Source organism: Canis lupus, chromosome 14, assembly GCF_003254725.2.
Source record: "Canis lupus dingo isolate Sandy chromosome 14, ASM325472v2, whole genome shotgun sequence".
NCBI classification, from domain to species: domain Eukaryota; kingdom Metazoa; phylum Chordata; class Mammalia; order Carnivora; family Canidae; genus Canis; species Canis lupus.
In genome coordinates, this window is record NC_064256.1 from 46,705,102 (window position 1) to 46,732,747 (window position 27,646).

At 34.3% G+C, this 27,646-nt stretch overlaps 1 protein-coding gene and 1 pseudogene across 2 annotated transcripts in view; both read right to left on the reverse strand.

The window, feature by feature from the left end:
* DPY19L2 (dpy-19 like 2) overlaps window positions 1-27,646 on the reverse strand; it is a 93,947-nt gene that overhangs the window by 32,997 nt on the left and 33,304 nt on the right. For both annotated transcript variants that reach the window (XM_025464615.3, XM_025464614.3), the window contains exons 10-13: window positions 24,745-24,822; window positions 24,060-24,146; window positions 9,551-9,610; window positions 2,152-2,232 (exon numbers count right to left, since the gene is read on the reverse strand). In XM_025464615.3, the coding sequence (XP_025320400.1) occupies window positions 2,152-2,232; window positions 9,551-9,610; window positions 24,060-24,146; window positions 24,745-24,822 (306 nt within the window). The remainder of the gene's footprint in view (window positions 1-2,151; window positions 2,233-9,550; window positions 9,611-24,059; window positions 24,147-24,744; window positions 24,823-27,646) is intronic.
* LOC112670714 (elongation factor 1-alpha 1-like) lies at window positions 14,122-15,723 on the reverse strand (annotated as a pseudogene).

Consider the following 27,646-nt stretch of genomic DNA (forward strand, 5'->3'; position numbering starts at 1 on the left):
TAAATTACACTAAGAACTATGGTCAATAATGATTGATTTGTATAATATTAATAAAGTCTATGGAGGAGATAATTCAAGGTACATAGATGTCCCTCAAATAAAAATTTTAAAAGATTTAGTAAACTATATACATTGTTATGTACTGAATTATGAAGAAAACTGAAAAACAAAGAGAAATATCAAAAGAAATGAAAAGCAAAAAGAGGTCAGAAAAAATAAGCAGGGAAGATAATATAGAGAGTAAGCTAAGATCAGCACTCACTGGGTAGAAACCATCATGCAGTTAATCAAGAGATTTTATAATCATCATTTAGTAAGAAGGAAACAATCTCACATTAACCCCTTTCACCATACATTGTAAATCATGAATAAATTTTCTAAGTGTTGTCATTTCCACAAAGCCTCATACACTGATTATAATTTTTGGTGCTTGTAGAATTTTTCAGATATACATTCAAGTCATTAAATATAGGAGCTATTCATAAGGATTACAACAACTACACACACTACTTTGATTTAATTACTTGATTTCTAAGGCCTTTGAAGTAAACATCACCAACCAAAATCAATGCAGAACTCCTATTTTCTACTGATTATTTATTACCTACTGTCAGTGAGGCAATTATTTTTCCACTGCATTCTCAGAAGGCCAAAAAAAAGGGGGGGGAATATTTGTTATATAAACCTTAATTCAAATTATTTTTCAGGAACAAAAATTACTTTATATCAAACCTAACAATTATCTGTGGTTTTCATTTATTTATGGTTCCCCTTATCTGTCAGTAGCAAGGATAATTTAGACCTTATTTTCTAATTTGGGCTAGGCCTAATGATAGATAATAATTTGACTAAACCACTTTCATTTCAAGTCTGTCTCACAATTGTCACACACAGGAAGTCATTTAAGAGTGCCAAGGGTGTGTGTATAAGATTTGTAATGAACTGGATGACAATGTGGAGCAACCACAGACCAACTTAACAGATAAGTAAATGACTTTGGAGGCTTCAATAAATTTTACCATAAAATATACAACTCCTACAGATTGAAAAGTTAAGAATAAAAAGGGAAAGAAAAAAGAAAAATGTGTCAGACATACCAGAGAACAGCAACCACAAATAAGCCTAATAAATCATCTCGCAGAGCTGGCAATAAATGGTGAATGAATCCTTACATTTTGAAATTTTATTTATCCTCAGCATGTATGCAATTTTATCCTCAGCATGTATGCAAGCTCAATGCTCCTGGAGAGTGATAGCACTTAACCTTTTAAAGAATAAGTACCATAATCTCTTGTTAAAGGTAAAGAAATTTCAGTACTAGACAGGGTCCTACTGGATAGTACTAGAAGAGGTACATTTCAGAGTAGGTTATTGTATGATACACTCATGCACACTCACATCCAAATGGAAAGTGTCAAGAACCAAAAATAAATTCCTGCATTGTTTTCTGTCCCCTAAACTGATTAGCTAAATAGGGACTTTGCTTTGACAAAGGCTACTACGTAAGACATTAACTCTAAAACAAACACACACCATACATGAGGGATATTTTCCAGAAGATGAAAAGAGACATTAACATTTCCCATTTTTCTTTTACATTACAAGAAAAGCTTTAAAAATATCAAATCACATCTTAATTTTAGTCCATAATTATACATAAATAAAACTACATTGAGATTGTGTGTTTTATATTTCAAAGCTGAGTACAGACTGCTCATATGTTGAAATCTGCAAAAATGAGTAACTTATTATTTAAACAAATGACTATTTTTTAAAGCTTTTGAAGTAATTTACACACCCAATGTATGGTTCAAACCCACAATCCCAACATCAAGAGTCGCACACTCTACTGACTGAGCCAGCCAGATGCCCCTATTTGTAACTGAAATATAAATATATAAATACTTATGATATTGTTAAATTTTTTCCTGGATGGTTAAATCAGCAGTCATTGATAAGAGTTCTTTCTTAGTGGGTTGAAAAAATCATTGAACTGCATGGTTTTATTATTGACTCTATCAATAACTACCCCTAGGACCTTGAGAAAGGCACTTAATCTCTATTAAATAAAGAGGTAAAAATAGATGGTTTCAAAGTTTTCATTCAGCTACATTTTATAGGAATTTTTATGCATTAACTAAAAGTACTTACATGATCTGATACACCTAAGATTTTAGATGTCAGAAACTTCAAAATAATTGTTCCACACAGCCAAGCACAACCTTGAATCAGCTAGAAAATAAGTGAAATAGATAGAAGTCAGATACTAAAAATTATAAATTAACCCGTTAAAATATTCCATTATACCAACAAAATGGTATAGGAAAGTTTTAGCCATGTAAAGAATATTAATGATGAGGTCTAAAAAAAGGATACTCCTTCAGAAAATTTTGTTTAAAGGCAAAGAACTGAAAGAGATGACACTGCTATAAAATACATAATAAATCTAGAGTTCTACAAATTCTAAAGGAATTTTTAAAGTTATTTCAATTTCTGTGAAGAAAAGAGTTATATGCTTGTTTCTAAATAGTAGTTCCTAGCTGAAAAGTCCTTTTTTTTTTTTCAAAAAAAAATAGGATTAAATTATTAAAAAAAATTCTGCTACCACTCTTTTGGAAATAAAATGATAGGAGTCCCTCCTCAAGAAAGGAAAAATTTGAAGACAAGCTTTCATTCTAAAGAGAGAAATAGACACTAAAATTTACATGGAGGTTTCTGTTCATTTTCTACTTGTTTTTTGGCTAACTTCGATTAGAAAAAGCACAAATGTGGACTTCTAGATAGTCTGAGGAAAATTAAAGCAGCCTAAATCCAAATCTCTCCATACTTATCCAAGTAGAATAATGCAACCACAAATAAAAAAAAAACAGGTAACAGTACAAACTTTAAATTACCTGTAAATAGGAAGGGACAATACATACAACAAAGTTAAACCTCATGTTCAGGATCTTAGCCCTTGTAGAGAATGAATGGAATCTCAAAACCATGTGGAAGAAGAGAGAGGGAAATGAGGGGTTCCAAAATGAACTAACTCCAGGGACAGAATGTCCACTTTATGTGTGGGAACACTGGAGAATGAGTACAGAAAAGTATAAAAAGGACTGATCCCAGAAAGGCATTAATTTTGGAAAGAGAGGAAGGAAAAGAAAAAGAGAGAAACCCTCTAGGAGAAGGTGTGGAGAAGGAAATAAGAAGGGGAAATTAAGTATCCAGAAAAATAAATGGGGACCAAACAAAAGACAAACAATCACTATTGTCACTGAAAGATAAAAGGAAGTTATTGATAAAACCACATTTTGTTATATTGACCAGGATTAGAAAATACCTGCTCTAACCACAAAATAATTAGATGAAAGATGTCTATATTATCTATAATATAGCTTCTATCAGAAGCTAAGAAAAATTAGAGTCAAACATTTCAGGTGGTGATATATGCTCTAATGAATAAAAATCACACAAAGCAAAAAAAAAAAAAAAAACACCTACAATGCAGAATTAAAAATTAAGTATGCTCAAATCAGCATTCAGGGCTATAAATAAACAAAGGTTTTAAAAACCAAAACCAGAAAAAAACAGAGTGTTTATTAAATATAGAAAAGAAATGGAAGAAAAGGAGAAAATCATTGAAAAATGAAGACAGAGGGAGGAGGCAAGAGGGCAGAAGAGTAGGGGTCCTCATTTTATATGGTCCCCTTAATTTAGCTCGATAACTATCAAACCATCCTGAATACCTATCAATTTAACCTGAGATGTAAGGAAAGAATGGCCAGAACTCTACAAATAGCAAAGTCATCATTTTTCACAAGATAGGAGTACAGAGAAGAAAATGCTGGGGAGGGAGCCCTTGTCAGCCAGCTACGGGAAAGTGGTAACAGCCCTGGAGCTCAGTCAGGACCTGCAGAAATCTGCTCCTGTGAGAGTCTTCCCTGCCTACAAGGCACTGAGTGGTGAAGCCAGGTAGAACTGCAGGTGGGACAGCGGGGTCTCAATGTTCCCTGAGGCACAGAAAGAACAGGAGTGCCTGGGCCAGCAGAGTTCCCAAGCACTGGAGCAGGGAAATGGGTGTAAGTCAGCGAGCCTGGAAGGAGGCTCAGCTTATTTTGCCACAAACCAGCTTCTTTCGCCTGATGGGGTGACTGCTCTCCATGCTGGGTCTCTGCAAAGGACTGGGACACAGCGACCCTCCACCTTCCTCTGGGAAGGGCAGAGGCTCTCCCTGCCAGAACCCTACAAATTGCACTGATCAGTGTCCCTCCACCTGCCCCTGGGAGGATCTGAGTGTGTGGGCACCATAGGAGTCTACAGTTTGGCACATGCTGGCATCTCTCAGCATCCGGGCTGGAGAGCTGGACATCGTCATTTTTGTTTTTGCCCTCTAAAGAGGTACAGAATGCCTCCAGGGAACAAATGCCTCACACTGTAAACTGCTTACACTGAGCATGGCTCCCTGGCAAGGGGTGGTGCAACTATGCCCAGGCACAGGCACCAGAGAATCCATGCAGCAGGCCCTCCCTCAGAAGATCAGCTGGAAGAACAGGGAACAGCAAGTTTATGCACCAAACAGGTCTGGAGAACTTCAGGGTTGGGGAAAATAGTATATAGAACTAGAGTTTTTATTTTCTTATACTTTATCTTTCAGTTCAAAATTTTCCAATTTTTTTTGTTTCAACTAGTTTCTTATTTTATTAACTCTGTATTTTTAAGTCTTTTTTTAACTTTCATATTTTACAATTACATGTTATAGATACATTCTTCATTTTTGGCTTCCTTTGAAAGTATTCAATTCTATTTTTGTATCTGTATAAGTTTTTATTAATAATTTTTGAATTTAATATATTTTAGCAAACAGAACAAAGTATACTCAGGACCAAGTGGATCACCTTATTTTGTCCACTCTCTCCCTGCCCCCTATTTTTTCCTCTTCTTTTTTCTTTTCTTTGTCTTCATCTTTTTTCTTTCATTTTCTGGTTCCTGGTCTCTTTGGAATTGTCTAGTGTGTATTTTGGTTGGGTTGTATTTTTGACTCTGTGCACTTGTATAGCCATTCTTCACTGGAAAAAATGACTATTAGGAGGAATTCACAACAAAAGAAAGAACCAGAGGTAATACTCTCTGTCACAGAGCTAATGGATATGGTTTTAAGTAATAATGTTTGATATGGAGCTTGGGATAATAATTATAAAGTTACTAGTTACTAGTGCTTGAAGAACACATAAAAGACTCTAGAGAATCTCTTAGTGCAGAAATGAGATCTAATAAGGCCAAAATTAAAAATACTCTGAGAGTCTAAACCGGATGCTCTAATAGCTAGTGCAAATGAGACAGAAGAGAGAATAAGTGACATGAAGACAAGTTGATGGAAAGGAAGGAACTGAGGAAAAGAGAAAAATAACTAAAAGGCCATGAGGAGAGGCTCCAAGAGATAAATGATAGTTTGAAAAAAAAATAACATCCATATTACTGGAATTCCTGAGAACATTGAGAGAGAGAGAGAGAGAGAGGGCCAAAAGGTATACTAGAGCAAATTATAGTTAAGAACTTCCCTGATCTCGGGAAGGAAACAGGTATTCATATTCTAGAGGTAGAGAAGACCCCTCCCAAAATCAATAAAAACAGATCAACACCTCGACATATAATAATAAAGCTTGCAAATTTCAGAGGTAAACAGAAAATTCTGAAAGAAGCCTGACACAAGAGAGTCCTAACATACAGAAGGAGAAATATTAGAGTAACAGCAGACATATCCACAGGACCTGACAGGCCAGAAAGGGCTGGCATGATAGATATTCAGGGTACTAAATGAAAAATGAAGACAATCTCTAGGTAACTAAAGGAGAAAAATTCAAATAAAAATTCAAAAAGAGCACTGAAGACAGGAAAAATAACAACAAAAAACTCAAAAGAATAAAAATGAGATTAAAGAGGAAGTAAAAGAATCAGAGAAAGTGGTAGAAACAAAAAACAGGCAACATTCATAGAGTCTCTGAAAAAGTAAAACTAAACAATGAATTGACACTAGTATTTAAATACAATCCAAGTTTTCTTGGATTCTCTAGGAAGTTTTCTTAGACATAAAATACCTGAATTTACATTTGGAAAGGACTCACCATGTATTGAGGAGATTGACCAGTATGGAAAACTACCTCAAGATATAGCCTAATAAAACTTAAAAATGAAGAAAAATTCCTTAACACTTCTAGGGACAAAGTCCACATAACTTAGAAGGGTAAGAGAATTTGGTTTGTATCATATGTGTTAAAAGGAACATAAAAACAGATCAAGACACTCATGTAGAAGCATTTTCAAGACACTCGAGAAAGTGGGACTCAAGAACTTTATATGTAGCCCATCAGTCACTCGGGTATAAAGATTATAAAAAACTAATTTCAAGTATGCAATACTTGAGGAAATAATCTTCCTAAGTATAGAAAGAAAGTTCAAAACAAAAGAGAACCATGTAGTGAAATATGAAGAGAAATAGTAAATGCAATAAAAATACACATATAATTTAGGACATAAATAAAAATTTTTATATTCTCACAAAACAAGACCTGCCCTGTGCTGTACAGAGAAGAAGTACTGAAACAGACTCAAAAAGGTGATGAAGACAACAATGGCCAAAGCAAATAAGGAGTCATAGCTTATAATCCTGTTATCACTAAGGTTCACACCAACCAGTGTTAGATATAAAATATTTTGACATTAAAAGACACAATTCACAAAGAAAATATAATAAGTATGAACAACTATACACTGCAACCATCTATATAAAGCAGAAGTTACTAGACATTCAAGGAGAGATAGAAACCTACTCAGAGGATTAAATATACTTTTTCGATGCAAGATAGATCAGTGGGCAAATAATACATAAAACTATAAAATACAAAAAAGTCAAAAGAAATATTGTCAATAAACTTACCAAACACTTCCTATGAATAAAGGATACACCTTCATCTCAAACACACACAAAATACTCACAAAAAATGATCATCTATTAGGTCAGAGAGAAAGTATCCAGGAGTTCCATAAACTAAAAATATTACAAACAGCCCTCTGTCGTCATGGGGTAGTAAGATTACAAATTAGTAACAAAGTCAGAAGATCAAAAGGCCTCTCCTCCTGGAAATTAGTAAAGTTTCTATGAAACAAGTCTTAAGTGAAGGAGAAACAATTTTTTTCAAATATGATAATTAAAAGTACATATTATAAACGAAGAAAGTCATGTATAACAATGATCAGAAGAAAATCCATATTTTCCTCAAGAACTCATATCAATAAAAATGAGAGAAAAATATTATAATTTGATTCAAATATCTTGCTAACAAATAACAAAATAAACCAAGAGAAAACACATGAAAAGAAATGCTCAAGAACAGTCTATGATATTTGCTCCTTTATGTATCCATTTTTTTGTTTTTATTTCTTCCTCATGTTCTAAGATTTCTTCTGGCCATTTACTTTCTGCTTCAAGAATTTGCACTAACCATTCTTTAAAGGTTGCTCTGCTAGTAACACATTTTCTTCGTTTTCTTTCATCTGAGAATGTCTTTTATTTCCCCTCCACTTCTGAAAGACACTTTCACTGGACATGTAATTTGACTTTAGAATTCTTTCAGCATTTGACAAGCATTATGCCATCTTTTTCTGGCCCCATAGTTTCAGATGGGAAGGCTACTGTAATGCAAATCAGTTTTACCCTATAGTAACACATCATTTCTCTCTGCCTGATTTAAAAAAATTTTTTTTGTCTTTGGCTTCCAGAAATTTAATTATGATATGTCCTGGCATGGATCTTATTGGATTTTTCCTACTTGGGGTTCACTCAGTTTCTTGACTCTGTAGATTTATGTCTTTTAACCAAATTTGATTAAAATTTGGCAGAAGTCTTCAGCTGTTACTTATTCAAATTTTTTTTCAGCCCCACTCTCCTTTACCTCTCCTTGTGGAATTTCAATGATACAAATACTTGTATGTGTGTGTATATGTATCTATATGTATGGGTCTAAAAGTAAGGACAATGGTAGCAATGAGAACAGTCTGCACTCAGGTCTTGATTTCTAAATACCATACAGAGTAAGATATGCAATATAATTTTTTATTCCACAGGGATGAAAGAAATACTTGGAGTAAAACAAGTTTTGGGGAGAGAGGTTGTAAGAAGTGTTAGTTCACAAAATAGCTTTTCTTTTCCTTTTTGATGGTCTTTTATGGGGGAAAAAAAGGCCATAAAAAGCCATAATAGCCTTTGCATTATCTAGATGACTAACACGATTTGTTTCTCCCTTTTGCAAAAGACTGACAATATCAATTAACTTCAAAACATAAATGTAAGCTGAATATTAATTATATGTCAACTTTTTTTTAGCTTTTTCTTTTTCTGAAATTCTTGAGTTGAAAGCTTAATTTTTACACTTCCCAGTCTAAACCGTAAATACTTAAGACAATAAATTTTCTTCTTAGTATAGTTTTGACAGAATTCCTTAAATGTCCATGGATACTGTTCCATTTATTGCCATTTTTTAATAGTCTGTAATGGAAATTTTGACTTTCTTTTGAATTCAATTATTAAATAAAGATCTTTGAATTTTCCGATGATTTCTTGGTTTAATCTTTTTAAAAACTGTTAATTTTTTTGAAGTTAAGAAATCATGTTAGAAGAGTCATGTTATCCAATAATTGAAGTGCACAAATATTACTCATTTTCACCATTAGGGATAGGAGAAAGACTTCAGCAATGAGTAATTGGCAACTCAGTCCATTTTGTTCTTTTGCATTCTGAATAGAAATCTAGCTGATCTTACTATAACTTCTCCAGTTTTGCCCTATTAATATGCCACATGTAATCACATAGTTCTTCAATATAGCAGGTTTTATTTTTTAATAGGTATTAAAAGGCCAAGAAAAAAGGCCTACATCTACATCAAAGGCCAAGAAAAAAAGAAGAAATGTCATCTCTCCAATATTACAAGAATTAGTAATTGCAGTACCTACCTAAATAATATATTTATTTTACTTGGAAACAAAACATACAAATATAGAGGTAACGCGGGCCATACATTTGTATATTTGGGAAGAAGTCAAATAAAGATTAGGTGGTAGCTGAGTTGAAATAAGAAGGGGCTGGGAGAATGTAGGGAAAATGTTACAGGAACAAAAATAAGAGATTCTAAGTGGGAAGCAGAAGAACAGATAGATGATAGATGTAGAAAAAGAAAAAGGGAAAGTGAGATCAGGACTACATACTGAGTTGTGTTGAAAAGAAAGTCAGTAAATCTAAGGAGAGAAACTCAAGATAGAAATTTAGAAAGCAAGGCAGTAAGGATATAACAAAATGAAAAGTAAAGAGAAGCATGAGCATAGTGCTGAAATATATGAAATAATTTCTGGATAATGACTTGCAGATGTTGTTTAGGGTTATTTCTCACCCTATGTGAGCAGGTATTGATAATATTTATTGATCATAAGTCATTCAATTTTTAAAGTATATTGTCTGTATTCAGTTTATAGAAAGAAAGAGTTTGAAGAAATGGTTAAAAATGTTGACGCTTACCCAAAAGTTGAGTTCAGATACTCCCAATCTTTGAATTTTATTTCTCTTCAGAATTATCACCTAAAATTAACGTGATATAAAATGAAATAAATAAATAAAATGGACATTTCATATGAATGATACATCTCAAAAATTACATAGTCATTCACTTTCATCTTGGCTATCACTAGGCATTTTCCTTCTTAATTGTTGATTTTTCAAAATCTGGACATGGCAAATTTCCTTATCATGAGAGCTAAATGCTTTCTGTGCCAAAAAGTTGGTTCTAGAATCAAGTTAATTCCTCACTGAGTGACATCAGATGTCCTGGGCAGGCTGCTCCTCTTAGGGTATTGATGGTATGTGGGAGGTGTGTTGGTGCAAGGGTATATATGTAAGTCATCCAGCAATGTTAGTGGTCTAAATTAACATGAAAATCTTTCCTCTCTGAATTCTTAAATAAAATATTTAAACATGTTCTTAAAATGTCTAACTGAACTTAAAGAAAATGAATTTTCCAGGTGCAAGGGAAAAACAGATGACTTTTAAAAACTGAAACCATTAGGAGAGAATCTAGGGCAGTCTTTAAGGAGGAGTGCAGAAAAAAGTTGTAAGTATGGGCTTTCATCAAAAGTAGAGAAGGGGGGCAGTCTGGGTGGCTCAGCGGTTTAGAGCTGCCTTTGACCTAGGGCCTGATCCTGGAGACCCAGAATCGAGTCCCGCGTCGGCCCCGGCATGGAGCCTGCTTCTCTCTCTGCCTGTGTCTCTCTCTGCCTCTCTCTCTCTCTCTCATGAATAAATAAATAATTTTTTAAAAAGTAGAGAAGGGCTTGGAACTATGGAAGGTTAAGCAACTAGACTTGAGGCATGCATAAAGCTGGAGTCCTCCAAAACCATAACCTTCAGTGCTATCAACTAAATGTGTATGTCCTCCTTCCCCCAAACACATGTGTTAAAACTTTAATCCTCAGTGTGGCATGAGGGAAGGTGAAGCCTTTGGGAGGTAATTAGGTAATTAGATCGGGAAGTAATTAGACCATGGGGGTGGAGCCCTCATGAATGGGACTAGTGTTATAAGAGGGCAGCCCTGGTGGCTCAGCAGTTTAGTGCCACCTTCAGCCCAGGGCGTGATCCTAGAGACCTAGGATTGAGTCCCACATCAGGCTCCCTGCATGGAGCCTGCTTCTCCCTCTGCCTCTCTCTCTCTCTCTCTCTCTCTCTCTCTGTGTGTGTGTGTGTGTCTCATGAATAAATAAATAAAATCTTTAAAAAAAAAAAAGACACGGGGGAGATATTTCTCTCTCCACTATGTAAGGATATAGTAAAAGCATCTATCTGCATATCAAGAAAAGAGGCCTCACCAAGAACCAAATAGGCTGGTACCTTGATCTTAGACTTCCCGAGCCTCTAGAATTGTGAAAAATAAATTTTTGTATAAAAATAAATCTGACCTATGGTACTTTTACTATAGCAGCGCAAACTGACAAAAACACTCAATGACTAGGAATACTCCTCCTACTATCGCTAAAAGGTGATAAGGTATTTGTTTACTCTCAAGTTGTGAGTAAGGAAAAAAAAAGAGCTTCCTATGAGAAACTAAAATCTTAGCCTGTGTATTACTTAGATTTGGAGTAGGATTTTGCATCATCTAGTTAGCTCCAAGTGAGCTAGGATTCCTGAACTTCCAACAACAGGAAAATATAAATGTTCCAGATTATACACTGGAACACTGTAAATGCAAAATATAGAATCAACCTAGATGCCCAGACATAGGACAATAGTTGAATTATCTATGGAGCACCTACAGTGTGGTACTGTGAAACTGCAAAAAGGATGAGGAAGACCTCTATGAAATTATATGGGGTGATATCTAGGATAGGTTGTTACATATCTACAATAGGCTGATAAACCAAAGTGCAGAAGGCTACTTATAGTATGCTATCTTTCATGTAAATAAGAGGAGATGTAATAAAAAATAGGTAATATTTATTAGTGCAAAAAAAAAACAACTAAATGGGCAAATCAGAAAACTAATGAGATAGCTTACAAGAAAAGGTAGGACCAAGGTGAAAATAAAAGTGGACAGAATGGGGTAAGAAGGAATGAGAGGGAGTGATATTCTCTGAATATAAATTTTTGTACATTTCTTATTCTTAGAAACATACTATTTCAACCAAAAAAATAAATTATTAAAATCAATCAGGATGGAATTTCTGCTTCTGGTCATGTTGATACAACAGGTACCACACATACTCTCCTATCTGAAACAACCAAACCCAAGCAAAATAAATTATAAGACACAACTATGAACAATTAGATGCCAACAAATTGGATTATATCGAAGAAACACATTCCTAGAAGCATACAATCTACCAAGACAGAATCATGAAGAAACAGAAACTGAGCATACCTGTAACTAGAGTAAGGAGATTGAACAAATAATCAAAAAACTCTGAACAAAGCAAAGACTAGGATCAGATGGCTTTGCCAGTGAATCTACCATACATACAAAGAAAAATTAATGTTGATCCTTCTCAAACTGTTCCAAAAAACTGAAGAGGAGAGAACACTTCCAAACATATTTCATGAGGCCAGCATGACCCTGATACCAAAGCCAGACAAGGACACTACAAAAAAAAACTAACCTATAGACTAATATCCCTGATGAACATAAGTGCAAAAACTCTTAACAACTCTTAACTCTTTAAAAAAAAAAGAACACACACAAAAAAAAACACCATTTCGGTCATTTTTTTTACAGTGAACAATTATATATACATACACACATTATAAACAGTTTGATATAAAACACAAATATCTACAGTCTACTTACATTTAGTTAACCTGCTACCTCTAGTTCATCCGTGATTAATTTTAGCCACCGACAAGTCAGTTTCTCTGCTTGAATTGGACTGTACTATTCCCTTAACAACTTGGTCATACAAGGTACTAAGTGATAGTGCAAAACAAGCATTTAAGATTCTTATCAACTATATCTGACAAAAAGAACACACACATCCCCGAGACACGATCTCTGAGATCATATTGGATTTAAGGCAGCAGTGTAAGAATGTAATATGAAAGTAAAGGATGTTTCTTCCTTTTAAAATATTCCAAGGCTGTCTGAAATGTGGCCCCCACCCCTTTCCACGGCATACCTCTGGAATCTGGGGTGCCCTTTTGGTTTTCCAGTAAGTGGGATGTAGATACAGATTAAAAAGTTATTCAAGATCTTATTAAAATCTTTAAAGTTATAACTTAAACCAGATTTAACAGCATACATTAAAAGGATCACACACTATGATTAAGTGAGATACATCTTGCAATATTAGGTTGGTTCAGTATATGCAAATCAATTAATGTCATGTGCTACATTAACAGGATGAGGGATTAAAAATCACAAGATCATCTCAATAGATGCAGGAAAGCATTGGATAAAATTCAACATCCTAACATAAAAACTCTCAACAAACTAGGAACAGAGGGAAATTACCTCAACAGAATATTTGAAAATCCCACAGCCAACATCTTACTGAATGGTGAAAAACTATATGCTTTTACTCTAAGATGAGGAACAAGGCAAGGATGCCAACTTTCACCATTTCTATTCAATACTGGAAGTCCTAGCTACAGTAACAAAGCAAGGAAAAACATAAAAGGCATAAAAATTATAAAGGAAGATGTAAAATTATCTCTATTTTAGATGATGTGGTTTTCTATGTAGAAAACACTAAAGATTATGCGAACATACACACAAACTGTTAGAATACAAAAAATTCTGTAAAGTAGCAGGATACAAAATCAACATCCAAAAATATGTTGCATTTCTACACAATAACAATCAACACTCTGAAAAATTAAGAAAACACTCCCATTTACAGTAGCCTCAAAAAGAATATTAAGAATAAACTCAAAGAAGTGAAAGACATAATACACTGAAAACTACAAAACATTCCTGAAAGAAACCAAAGACACAAATGGAAAGATAGTATTTGTCTTTCTCTTATTTTATACAACATCCTGCCTTCAAGGTCCATCCATATGGTTAAAAATGGTAGGAAAACCCTACATATTTAGCTTGAGCTACCATTTCCAGTGCCCTTCATTTTTGTAAAGCCAGAGTTACATTTAATATTTTATTCCTTCCATCTGAAGGACCTCCTTTAACATTTATTTTAATGAAAATCTACTAGTCATAAAGTCTTTATTTTGCCTTAATTTTTGTTTTTTGTTCCATTTAAAAATTTTTAAATTTAAATTCAATTAATTAACATATAATGTATTATTAGTTTCAGAGGTAGAGGTCAGTGATTCATCAGTCTTATATAACACCCAGTGCTCATTACATCATGTGCCCTCCTTAACGCCCATCATCCTGTTACCCCGTCCCTCCAACCTTTCTCTCCTCCACTGACCCTGTTTCTTTTTTTTTTTTCTCATTAAACTTTTGTTTTAATGGGTCTCAAAATTCTGTGACAGATTTTTGGTCAAGTTGTTTCCATTAAAAAGCACTGATTTTAAAAACCAATAAAACTGCCACACACACACACACACACACACACACACAAAAAAAAAAAAAAAGTCCACAAAACATTCTTTCCTTCTGAAGGTTTTACGATGCATTGTTATCATTAACCAGTCTTTTACTATTAAACTTAAATGTCCAATTGACACAAACAGTTCTGAGACCCTTCTTCCACCACTGATTAAGACTGGGGTGGCAGATATTGGGGATAATATTCATTTAGCCTTCTGAGCTTTCTGGGCAGACGTGGTGACTTTGCCAGCTCCAGCTGCCTTCTTGTCCACTGCTTTGATGACACCCACAGCAACCGTCTGTCTCATGTCACGAACAGCAAAACGGCCCAGAGGAGGATAGTCAGAGAAGCTCTCAACACACATACGTTTGCCAGGAACCATATAAACAATGGCAGCATCCCCAGATTTCAAGAATTTAGGACCATCTTCCAGCTTTTTTCCAGAATGACGATCTATCTTTTCCTTCAGCTCAGCAAACTTGCAAGCAATGTGAGCTGTGTGACAGTCCAGCACAGGTGCATATCCAGCACTGATTTGGCCTGGATGGTTCAGGATAATCACATGAGCCATGAAGCCAGCTGCTTCCATCGGTGGGTCATTTTTGCTGTCACCAGCCACGTTGCCACAACGAACATCTTTGACAGATACGTTCTTGACATTGAAGTCCACACTGTCCCCAGGAAGAGCCTCACTCAAAGCTTCATGGTGCATTTCAACAGACTTTACTTCAGCTGTAACATTGACTGGAGCAAAGGTGACCACCATGCCAGGCTTAAGAACACCAGTCTCCACTCAACCCACTGGGACAGTACCAATACCACCAATTTTGTAGACGTCCTGGAGAGGCAGATGCAAGGGCTTAACAGCTGGACGAGTTGGTGGCAGGATGCAATCCAGAGCTTCAAGCAGTGTGGTTCCGCTGGCATTCCCGTCTTTAGGGGTGACTTTCCATCCCTTGAACCAAGGCATGTTAGCACTTGGCTCCAGCATGTTGTCACCATTCCAACCAGAAATTGACACAAATGCTACTGTGTTGGGGTTGTAGCCAATTTTCTTAATGTAGGTGCTGACTTCCTTAACGATTTCCTCGTATCTCTTCTGGCTGTAGGGTGGTTCAGTGGAATCCATTTTGTTAACACCAACAATTAGTTGTTTTACACCCAGTGTGTAAGCCAGAAGGGCATGCTCACAGGTCTGCCCATTCTTGGAGATACCTGCTTCCAATTCACCAACACCAGCAGCAACAATCAGGACAACACAGTCAGCCTGACATGTGCCTGTCATCATGTTTTTGATAAAGTCTCTGTGTCCTGGGGCATCAATGATGGTCACATAGTACTTGCTGGTCTCGAATTTCCACAGGGAGATATCAATGGTGATACCACGTTCTCATTCAGCTTTCAGTTTATCCAAGACCCAGGCATACTTGAAGGAGCCTTTTCCCATCTCAGCAGCCTCCTTCTCAAATTTTTCGGTAGTTCTTTTGTCGATCCCACCACATTTGTAGATCAGATGGCCAGTAGTGGTTGACGTGCCCGAATCTACGTGTCCAATAACGACAATGTTGTTGTGAGTCTTTTCCTTTCCCATTTTGGTTTAGGTTTAGCGGTGGTTTTCACACCTGTGTTCTGATGGCAAACCCATTGCAAAAAAGCAGTTTGTTTACTATATTTAAGAGTTTCTCATGGTTTCTCTCTCTACCTGATTTCATATTGTTTTATTTTTTCCTCTTTTCCCTTATGATCCTCTGTTTTGTTTTTTAAATTCCACATATGAGTGAGATCATATAATTGTCTTCTCTCTGCTTGACTTCTTTCACTTAGCATAACATCCTCTCATCCTTAGCATAACATCCTCACCCACGTTGTTGCAAATGGCAAGAGCAAGATTTCATTTTTTTTGATAGCTGAGTAATAGCCCATTGTGTGTGGATATATATAGATATGATATATATATCATATTAATACATATCATATTGATATATCAATATATATCACATTTTCTTTATTCATCAATGGACAACCTCACTCTTTCTATAGTTTGGCTATGGTGGACATTGCTGTTAAGAACATTGGGGTACAGGTGCCTACTTGGTTTTTTGGGGGGCTTTCTGTTTTTTAAAGATTTTATTCATTTACACATGAGAAACACACACACACACAGAGAGGCAGAGACACAGGCAGAGGGAGAAGCAGGCTCCATGCAGGGAGCCCAATGTGGGACTCGATCCCAGGACTCCAGGATCACACCCTGGGCCAAAGGCAGGCGCAAAACTGCTGAGCCACCCAGGGATCCCCAGCAGGTGCCTATTTGGATCACTACATTTGTATCTTTGGGGTAAATACCCAGTAGTGCAATTGCTGGCTCATAGGGTAACCCTATTTTCAAACTTGAGGACCTCCATACTGTTTTCCAGAGTGGCTGCACCAGCTTGCATTCCCACCAACAGTGGACAAGGTGTCTTTCTCTGCATCCTCACCAACATCTATTGCTTCCTGACTTGTTAATTTTAACCATTCTGCATCTCATTGTGGTTTTGATTTGTATTTCCCTGATGCAGAGTGATGTTGAGCACGTTCATGTGTCTGTTGGCCATTTGTACGTCTACTTTGGGGAAATGTCTATGTTTTCTGCCCATTTCTTGATTGGATTATTTGCTCTTTGGATATTGAGTTTGATAAGTTCTTCATAGATGTTGGATACTAGCCCTTTATCTGATATGTCATTTGCAAATATCTTCTCCCATTCTGCAGGTTGCCTTTTAGTTTTGTTGACTGTTTCCTTTGCTGTGTAGAAACTTTTTATCTTGATAAAGTCTCAGTCGTTTATTTTTGCTTTTGTTTCTCTTGCCTTTGGAGACATGTCTAGCAAGAAGTCGCTGTGGCCGAGGTCAAAGACTCTGCTGCCTGTGTTCTCCTCTAGGATTTTGATGGATTCCTGTTTCAGATTTAGGTCATTCATCCATTTTGAGTCTATCTTTGTGTATGGGATGAGTAATTGGTCCAGTTTCATTCTTCTGCATGTGGCTGTTCAATTTTCCCAACACCATTTCTTGAAGAGACTATCTTATTCCCTATTGAATATTCTTTCCTTCCTTGTTGAACATGAGTTGACCATAGAGTTGAGGGTCTATTTCTGGGTTCTCTATTCTGTTCTATTGATCTATATGTCTATTTTTGTGCCAGTACCATACTGTCTTGATGATTACAGCGCTGTAGTAGAGTTTGAAGACCAAAATTGTGATGCCATCAGTTTTGGTTTTCTTTTTCAACATTCCTTTGTCTATTTGGGGTCTTTTCTGGTTCCAAACAAATTTTAGGATTTTTTGTTCAACTCTGTGAAATAAGTTGATGCTATTCTGATAAGTGTTGCATTGAATATTTAGATTTTTCTAGGTAGCTTAGACATTTTAGCAATATTTCTTCTTCCAATCAATGAGCATGGAATGCTTTTCCATTTCTTTGTGTCTTACTCAATTTCTTTCACACATGTTCTAGAGTTTTCTGAGTACAGATCCTATGGTTCAGTTTATTCCTATGTATCTTATGCTTTGGGGTGCAATTGTAAATGGGATGGACTCCTTAATTTCTCTTTCTTCTGTCTTATTGTCAGTATATAGAAATGCAACTTATTTCTGTGCACTGATTTTATATCCTGCCACTTTGCTGAATTCCTGTATGAGTTTTAGCAATTTTCGGGTGGAGTCTTTTGGGGTTTCCATAAAGAGATGACATGACCTGAGTCATCTGCAAAGAGTGAGAGTTTGACTACTTCTTTGCCAATTCAGATCCCTTTTTTCTCTTTTTGTTGTCTGTTGCTGAGGCTAGGATTTCTAGTACTATGTTGAATAGCGGTGGTGATACTGGACATCCTTGCTGTGTTCCTGACCATAGGGGGACAGCTCTCAGTTCTTTCCCATTGAGATTGCTATTTGCTATGGGCTTCTTATAGATGGCTTTATGATATTGAGGTATGTTCCCTCTATTCCTACACTGTCAAGAGTTTTAATCAAGAAAGGATGCTGCAGTATTCTTTTTCAAATGTTTGGTAGATTTCTCCTAGGAAGCCATCCAGCCCTGGACTTTTGTTTGTTGGGAGATTTTTGATGACTGCTTCAATTTCCTTGCTGGTTATGGGTCTGTTCAGGTTTTCTATTTATTCCTGTTTCAGTTTTGGTTATTTTGTAGGTTTCTAGGAATGCATCCATTTCTTCCAGATTGCTTAATTTGTTGGCATACAGTTGCTCATGATATGTTCTTATAATTCCTTTGGTGTTGTGATTGCTCCTCTTTCATGATTTTATTTATTTAAATCTTTTCTCTCTTCTTTTTGATAAGTCTGGTCAGAGGGTTATCAATCTTATTAATTCTTTCAAAGAACCAGCTCTTGGTTTCATTGATTTGTTCTTTTGGTTTCTATTTCATTGATTTCTGTTCTAATCTTTATTATCTTTTCTTCTGCTGGGTTTAGGCTTTATCTGCGATTCTTTTTTCCAGCTCCTTTAGGTGTAAGGTTAGGTTATGCATTTGAGACCTTTCTTGTTTCTTGAGAAAGGCTTGTTTTGCTATACACTTCCCTCTTAGGACCGCCTTTGCTGCATTCCAAAGGTTTTGAACAGTTGTGCTTTCATCTTCATTTGTTTCCATGATTTTAAACAATTCTTCTTAAATTTCCTGGTTGACCCATTCATTCTTTAGTAGGATGCTCTTGAGCCTCCATGCATTTGAGTTCTCTTCAAATTTCCTCTTGTGATTGAGTTCCAGTTTCAAAGTATTGTGGTCCAAAACAAAAAAAACAACAAAAAACAAACAAACAAACAAACAAAACCACAAAGTATTGTGGTCCAAAAATATGCAGGGAATGATCCCAATCTTTTAGTACCAGTTAAGACCTGATTTGTAACCCAGTATGTGATCTATTCTGGAGAATGTTCTATGTGCATTCAAGAAAAATGTGTATTCTGTTGCTTTAGGATGGAATGTTCTGAATATACCTGTGAAGTCCTTCTGATCCAGTGTGTCATTCAAAGCCCTTGTTTCCTTGTTGATCTGCTTACATGATCTGTCCATTGTAGTGAGTGGGTGTTAAAGTCCCCTTCTAGGAGAAGAAATGTGTGGGAAATATCAGAAAGGGAGACAGAACGTAAAGACTGCTAACTCTGGGAAATGAACTAGGGGTGGTAGAAGGGGAGGAGGGCGGGGGGTGGGAGTGAATGGGTGACGGGCACTGGGGGTTATTCTGTATGTTAGTAAATTGAACACCAATAAAAAATAAATTAAAAAAAATAAATAAATAAAGTCCCCTTCTATTACTATATTATTATCCACGTGTTTCTTTAATGTTATTAATTGGCTTGTATAATTGGCTGCTCCCATGTTAGGGGCATAAATATTTACAACTGTTAGATTTTATTTCTGAATAGACCTTTTAATTATGATATAGAGTCCTTCTTCATCTCTTATTACTGTCTTTGGTTTAAAGTCTAATTTGTCTGATAGAAGGATTGCCACCCCAGCTTTCTTTTGATGTCTATTCACATGATAAATGGTTTTCCACCCCCTCACTTTAAATCTAGGATCTGTATGGGTCTAAGATGAGTATCTTGCTGACAGCATATTGATGGGTCTTGCTTTTTTATCCAATCTGATACCCTGTGTCTTTCGATTGGGGCATTCAGCCCATTTACATTCAGAGTAACTATTCAAAGATATGAATTTAGTGCCATTGTATTACTTGTAATGTCACTGTTTCTGTATATTGTCTCTGTTCCTTTCTGGTCTATGTTACTTTTGGGTTCTCTCTTTGCCTAAAGGATTCCTTTTAATATTTCTTGTAGGGCTGGTTTGGTGATCACAAATTCTTTTAGTTTCCTTTTATCTCTCCTTCTATTTTGAATGACTTCCTTGCTGGAGAAAGTATTCTTGGCTGCATATTTTTCTCATTTAACACCTGAATATATCATGCCAGTTATTTCTGGCCTGTCAGGTCCCTGTGGAGAGGTCTGATGACAGTCTAATGTTCCTACCCCTGTAGGTTACAGACATCTTGTCTAGAGCTGCTTTCAGCAAATTTTCTCTTTATCTCTGAGATTTGCAAGTTTCACTATTTTATGTTGGTGTGTTGACCTATTTTTATTGATTTTGAAGAGGGTTTTCTGTGTTTCCTGGTCTTGGATGTCTGTTTCCTTCCCCAGATTAGAGAAGTTCTCTGCTATAATTTGCTCCAATATACATTCTGCTCCACCCCCCCACCCCCCGCAAACTCCTTCCTTTTCTTCTGGGATCCCAATTATTCTAATATAGTTTCGCTTTATCAACTTTTAAAATCTTTTTAAATTTTCATTTTATAGTTACATTCTATCCTTTCATTGTATTTAATTTTATTTTTCTATGTATATAAGCTATTTTTTCTTTACAATTCAGGGATGCAGTTTCTTCTAACAGACCAAAATACATCCAGAATCTAGTGTATGGCTCTGTTCTCTTCATCTGTCTGATCATATTTGCTTTTTTTCTTTTTTTACTTCTTTTTTTTGTGTGTTTCTTTCTGTTTCATTTAAGTCTTTTTTAAGTTTCATCTTTACAGTTACATTCTATCCTTTCAATGTATTTGATTTTATTTCTGTATATATGTTTTTCTTTCTTTACAATTTTGAGATGTAGTTTTTCTAATAAACTGACCAAAATACACTCAAAATATAGTATATTGTTCTATTCTGTTCACCTGTCTATATTCCTTCTTTGTCTTTTAATTTTCATTTTTTACAGTTACATTCTATCCTTTCATTGTATTTAATTTTTTTACATATGAAAGCTTTCTTTTCTACAATTTTGGGATCTAGTTTTCTAACAGGCCAACCAAAATATATACAAGATCCAGTGTATTGCTCTATTCTGTTCACCTGTCTAATTATATTCTCTTTTTTTGTTCTTGGTTTGGAATTTCTTCTGATTTGCTTAGTGTACATTTCTCTGGGGTCACGTTGCCATTTTAGCATTTTGTTCTCTCATTCATCTATTCTTCTCTGGAGAGAATGACAAGATGGAAAAACTCACCTCAAAAAAAGATAATAAGAGTCAGTACTGACTGCCAAGGACATAATCAGTATAGATATAAATAAGATGTCAGAACTGGAGTTCAGAATAATGATTATAAAGATACTAGTTGGGCTTGAAAAAAACATAGAAGACACAAGAGAATCCCTTTCTAGGGGAATAAAATAAATAAATAAATAAATAAATAAATAAATAAATAAATAAATAAATAAAATAACTAAAATCTAATTGATTCAAAATCAAAAAGGCTATTAATGAGATGTGATCATAAATGGAAGCTCTAAGTACTAGGATCAATGAGACAGAAGAAAGAATTAGTGATATGGAAGATAAAATGATGGAGAATACAGAAGCTGAGAAAGAGATAAACAACTACTGGATCATGAGGGGGAATTTGAGAGGTAAGTGATACCATATTGCCTTCATTTTTGAAATTTTGAAAGATATGTCGCTGGATACAGAATTGTAGATTTACTATAGTTTTTTTATTTAAAAAAGATGTTGTTCGACTGTTTTATTGCTTGCATTTTTTCTTATGAAAAATGTGCTGACATCCTTACCTTTTTTTTATATTTAATATGTCTTACTTCACTGACTGTTCTTAAGATTTTCCTTTTATCACAAATTTTGAGCCACTTGATTATATGTGTCTTATTACAGCTTCCTCTCAGTTTCTTATACTGGGATTCAATAAAATTCTTCCTATCTCATTTGATCATTTTCATCATATTTAGAAAACTTTTGGCCATTATTTCTTCAAATATTTTTCTACTTCCTCCCAACTTCCCTCATTTAGACATATGCTTTATTTTCCTAGATAAATTATAAGTGAACAACTGATATATAACCATTTTGAAATCCCTATTGAATTAACGGATCTGGTACTAAGCACTGATGGCTGCCACCATAAAAAGAGAGGCACCAAATATTAAGTGCCTCCTGATGAAATACTATAGACTTGTAAAAGGGATCAAACATGAACCTACCCAAGTTTTAGATACAATTATTAATGTACAGTTGACTCTTGAACAACATGGGTTTTAACCACATAGATCAACTTATATACAGATTTCTTTTGACAAATACAGTACTGTAAATGCATTTTCTCTTCCTTATGATTTCCTTAATAACATTCTCTTTCCTCTAGAGCTTACTTTAAGAATAAAGTATATAATACATAAAGCCTATAACATACAAAATACATATTAATCAACTGTGTTATCAGCAAGGCTTCCAGTCAACATTACTTATAAGTAGTCAAGTTTGGAGGGAATAAAAAATTATATGTGGATTTTCAATTGCATGGGGGTTTAATGCCCCTATCCCCTGCACTGTTTGAAGATCAATAGTATTATAAATAAAAAAAGGCAAAGGAAGACATAAAGCTACATCATGGGGATTCAAAGAGCAAAATCTAGAGCACAGAACCTTCCGCATGTTCAATGACCTGAACTCTTAACAAATTTCTTAGAAATAAAACCAGGAATATACATGGGAAATCTGTAGATAAAAATGAAAACAGATGAAACTACAAAGGACAGTTAGGAGAAATTAACGTAGTTAAGATAATTATTCCTGCTTTAGACCAGTGCAAGGGAGTTATAATTAGGGCAGGGCACATAAAAGGCTTCTAGAATGGTTAGAAAAGTTCTAATTTGACTTGACGGTAGTTTAAAAATGTTAAATAACAGTTCATTAATTAGTACCTATTAATACTGGTCAATACAGAAGTATATAAAACATTTGTTTTATGCAGTTTTCTATATCTGTGCTATATATTAAAATAAACTGTTTTCACAAAAAGAGGTAGATGATTGCAAGTCCCCTACTTTGTAATGCTAATAAAGTTTGATCAAATGTTGAAAATGGTTTTTGGGAGAGTGAAAAGGGAGGGATTACTTACTATGAGGCCAAACACAAAAAGCTTGGGGAGCAAAATGTTAAAATATGGGACAATCTCAAGAATTAATCAATGTACCATATATGGAAAAGTGCCATATTTTGGTATTACTATGGTTTATATCATTTCTGATCATTGTGGAAGGAGAATACCCCAGAAACATTTCAGTGGAGAAAAACACTCTATGTTCTGGCTCATGAATATTAGAAGTGCGACTATAAACAATAAAACAATTATATTGAACTACAATTATATTGAACTATATATATATAGTTATATATATATATAACTACAATAACTATATATATATAACTACAATTATATTGAACTATATTTGGATATATATTCTAAATATATATCCAAATGAGTGTTATTCTATGAATGTAAGTCACATAAGGAGACTATACATTATTCTAATCATGTTGCCATTGCTCAAAACATTTTGAAACTCCTCTTTCTAAATTGTCTTTAGAGATAATTTAGTTGGCCAAGAAAATCAATCTAATTATTGTCCCACCATATTTTGATCAAGATTTGTATTACCCAAGATCTAATTACCCATCTTGTTTACAAGACTTTGGTCATTTCCAAAAATTAAATCCAATCTTGAAAGATGAATATTTGCCACCAATGAAGATCTTCAAAAGAATGCACCACAGTCTGTGAAGGCATTTGAGAGGAGTTCCAAAAATGTTTTGGGCAATGGCAGTGTCATTGCAATAACTATTTAGTGTACTAAATTGATGTAGAACAAAATAACTAATTTTTATAATAAATTATGGCATATTTTAAAAGTAAGTCTTATTACCTTATGATTGTTTTTAAAAATATTTACTTGGGCATTACCTTAAAGAGAGAAACTTTGTATTGTGTTCATTTTTCAAGGATGAGACAGAGAAAAAGTATTATTTGGGAAAAGGTTTTCACATGCACAATAATCAGGGAAGGGCACTGTTCATTCTCCGAAACTTATACTACATGTATAAACCTACTATTTGAGAGTTAAAAAAAAATCATGAGCTTAGCAAACACTTACCAATGTCATTAGCAAAGATGAAGAATAATAAGAAGATAAATACATTGGATTTCCAAACATCAACACAAAACAAAGGAGAACTGAAACCTGCAAATTGAAGAAAGGAAACATCTGTTTTATTGTTATTAGAAATATAGTATAATGCATACTTTGTTAACAGTCACATTCATTTCTAATACAAACTTTATATGTATAAATAAGATTAATAATGGTCAAATGATAATAGAATTTCAACACACTAATATGTTCTAAGTATTTTCAACACCATAAAATATATACAGAATTTATCTTTTTCTCTACCTAAAACTTGATATAAAGAAAATAGAAAAGATACATTTTTGATTAAAAAATGGAGTGATATAATAAGACTTAGTCATAAGTCTTTTCTAATCTTTTCATAATTTTCTAATTTTATTTTTACAATGTCATATTAATCCAAAGTGCTAAAAGGCTGTTTCAAAAGTAGTGACAATAATTATAAGTAAAACATTAAAAATTTTTTTAAGTTTCACAGAACATAAAACATCTGAATATTACAAATATATAACAATATAATCATTCCTGGATAATATCAACATCATATATATTAATGAAATATTACTTGCAAAGAGGTATCCCACAAAACAGTTCTGTTTTATAAATTCTGAGATTTTAATATTTGACTTATAAATATTAAAAATGTTACCATGTTCATATAAATGATCTTCTGAAATTTGTTTGGCTCAATGTACCCCACAACATACATGGGAAATAATGAAGCTATCTGAAATAAAAATAATTAAAAAGCAAACATGAAAAAAGTGAAAAACAAATACTTCACTACTCATAAGAAAAGTAAACATTAAGAGTAGAGTTTATTTCCAATAATTATAGTCAAAATAATCTGAACCAACCTTATCATTAAGAACTAGAATACTTGGAAAAATATTTCAAAACCTGCATGAAAGCACAGATTACAAACAAATCTAAAAAGAATTAGGAAGGTAAAAACATAGAAGAGATGAAAATCTACAGTGATGAATAAGATATTTTAGGTTGCTTTTATCCCAGAGACATCTACCAATTCCAATAGCAGATTCTAATAGAGGCAATTGAGAGATTTCGATTGACCCAGTACTTAGGGCACATCAAGAATGAGATCTCTCTGCTAAGTCCCTGAGCTTTGGTTTTGGCTATATAATATGAGAGAAACAGAAATCAAGGAGCCCTCAGGAAGACTGAAGCCCACCTTTGAATTAGCTCATTCTCTCATTGCAGAAGGGTGACTCAAGATTGCTAGCGCCTTTATCTGTCTACTGGAAGCACAGCAAAGGAAATGATTGACAGATTAAACAGGCAATCTGTAGAATGGCAGAAAATATTTGCAGAATATGTATCTGATAAGAGGTTAATATCCCAAGTATGTAAAGAACTCATAATACTCTAGGAAAAGATAAGTAACTTTATTAAAAAATAGGCAAAGGACTTGCACAGGTATTTATCCAAAGAAGATATGCAAATAGCTAATAGATACACAAAAAATGTTCAATGTCACTAATTATCAGTGAAATACAAATTAAAACCACAATGATATGCTATTTCACATCCATTAGGATGATTATTATCAAAAAACAGGCAACAAGTATTAAGGGAACCCTTTCACACAGTTCTGTATGCAAAATTGTACAGCCACTATGGAAAACAATATGAAGGTTTCTCAAAAAATTAAAAATAAAACTATCATATAATCCAGCAATCACATTTCTAGGCATTTATTTTTTAAGAAATGAAAAGAGAATCTTGAAGAGATATTAGCACTCTTATATTTACTGTGGCACTATTTATATATCCAAGATGTAGAAATAACCTAAATGATGATCAATATATAAATGGATTAAAAACCGAGTCAAATACCTACAATGGTATATCATTAGCCTTTAAAAAGAGGGAAATCCTGTAATATGGAAAATATGAATGAGGCATTCGGCTAAATGAAATAAGTTGGTCATAGGACAAAAACTACATGATTCTATTTACATGAGGTATTTAGAATAGTCAAACTCATAGAAGCAAAGAATAGAATAGTGATAGCCAGGGGCTGGGTGGAGGGGAGGAAATGGGAAGTTGCTAATTATTGCATATAAAATTTCAGTTATGCAGTATCAACAAACTCTAGAAGTCTGCTGCACAACACTGTGCCTATAGATAACAATATTGTACTCTATCTGCACTTACAAATCTATGAAGGAGGGGATGTCTCATGTTAAGTGTTCTTACCACACACATACACATTTTAAGGCACATTACATAAAAATAAAAAGAATATTTAACAATTGTGCACATCATAATACTGCCTCAAAATATTTAAAGAATTTACAGAACTAAAAGTAGACATAGACTAATCAACTGTTAAAGTGAAAGATTTTAGCACATTCTTCCTCTAGTAACTGAAATAAATGAAGAAAAGTAGTAGATATCTAAAAGTGTAAATATCACAATTAATAGACTTTGCCTAATTAACACATGTAGAGCTATATATATAACAAATATAAAATATTCAATCTTTTAAAATGCATCAAGAATAGAAAATATCTTATACAAATCTAATGAAACATTTGTAAGATCTCTAAAAATCTATATAACATTGACGGAACAAGAACTAAATAAATGGATATATATATTATGTTCTGGGGTCAGAAAACACAAAAATTTTTAAAGGTCAAAAGAATTTTTTTTACTGAAATGAAACTTTTCTTCAAAATGAAAAGGAAAGGAATATGTATGGAACCACCCGAGATTTCATCTAAACTTGGGAGGTGGGGAAGAAACTAGTCTAGAACACAGGTTTCAAGATGCATTAGGAGAAAAAAAATGCAATTGCTTTCTGCTTGTCTCCTGCTGAGTCCAGGAGAATAGTTGCAGTTGTTAAAAGGAAGTTCATAAATTCACCTTGTGAGGAAAATTAATCTTGATGCTAATTATGAAAAATGTGTCATATAGGTACTTATATAGGAAAGCAATTAGATAACAGGGTATCCCCAATTATAGTTTCATAAAATGTACAGAAATATTCTTCAAATGCACATTTATTAATGCTGCATGAAAGCTGAAGGCCTTTTTCCAAGGAAGTAAGATAATATAGCCAAGTGTGTAATCTTCAATAGAGAAGAGTTCAAAGGCCTCAGAGATGCAACAAAATAAACTGGAAAATACAAGAGCTTTGCAATTGGACAGACTTGATTTCAATTTAATCTCTGAGCCTTTGTGTCTTTATCTGTAATAACCATCTGACTGGACTCATTGAGGATTAAGTGAAATAAACTCTATAACACTGAAGTCTAGCATATATTAGTCTTTCTTTCTTTCCTCTCATAGACCAATATTGTTAGAATATCCAAGTCTAGACCACCTTTCTTATGTATTACAAATAAGCTTTGGCTAAGAGAAACACTTAAAGGGTGAAAATTCTGCTCAGTTGCTGAAATGTTATTTGAGTTGCTGGTTGAAAGGAGAGCCCCTTCATTTAGATACATGCAACAGAGTCAACATTCTGCTGTGAAACTGTAGAAAAATGACTTCTCTTTCTGCCTCCAGATGAAAGTTTCATC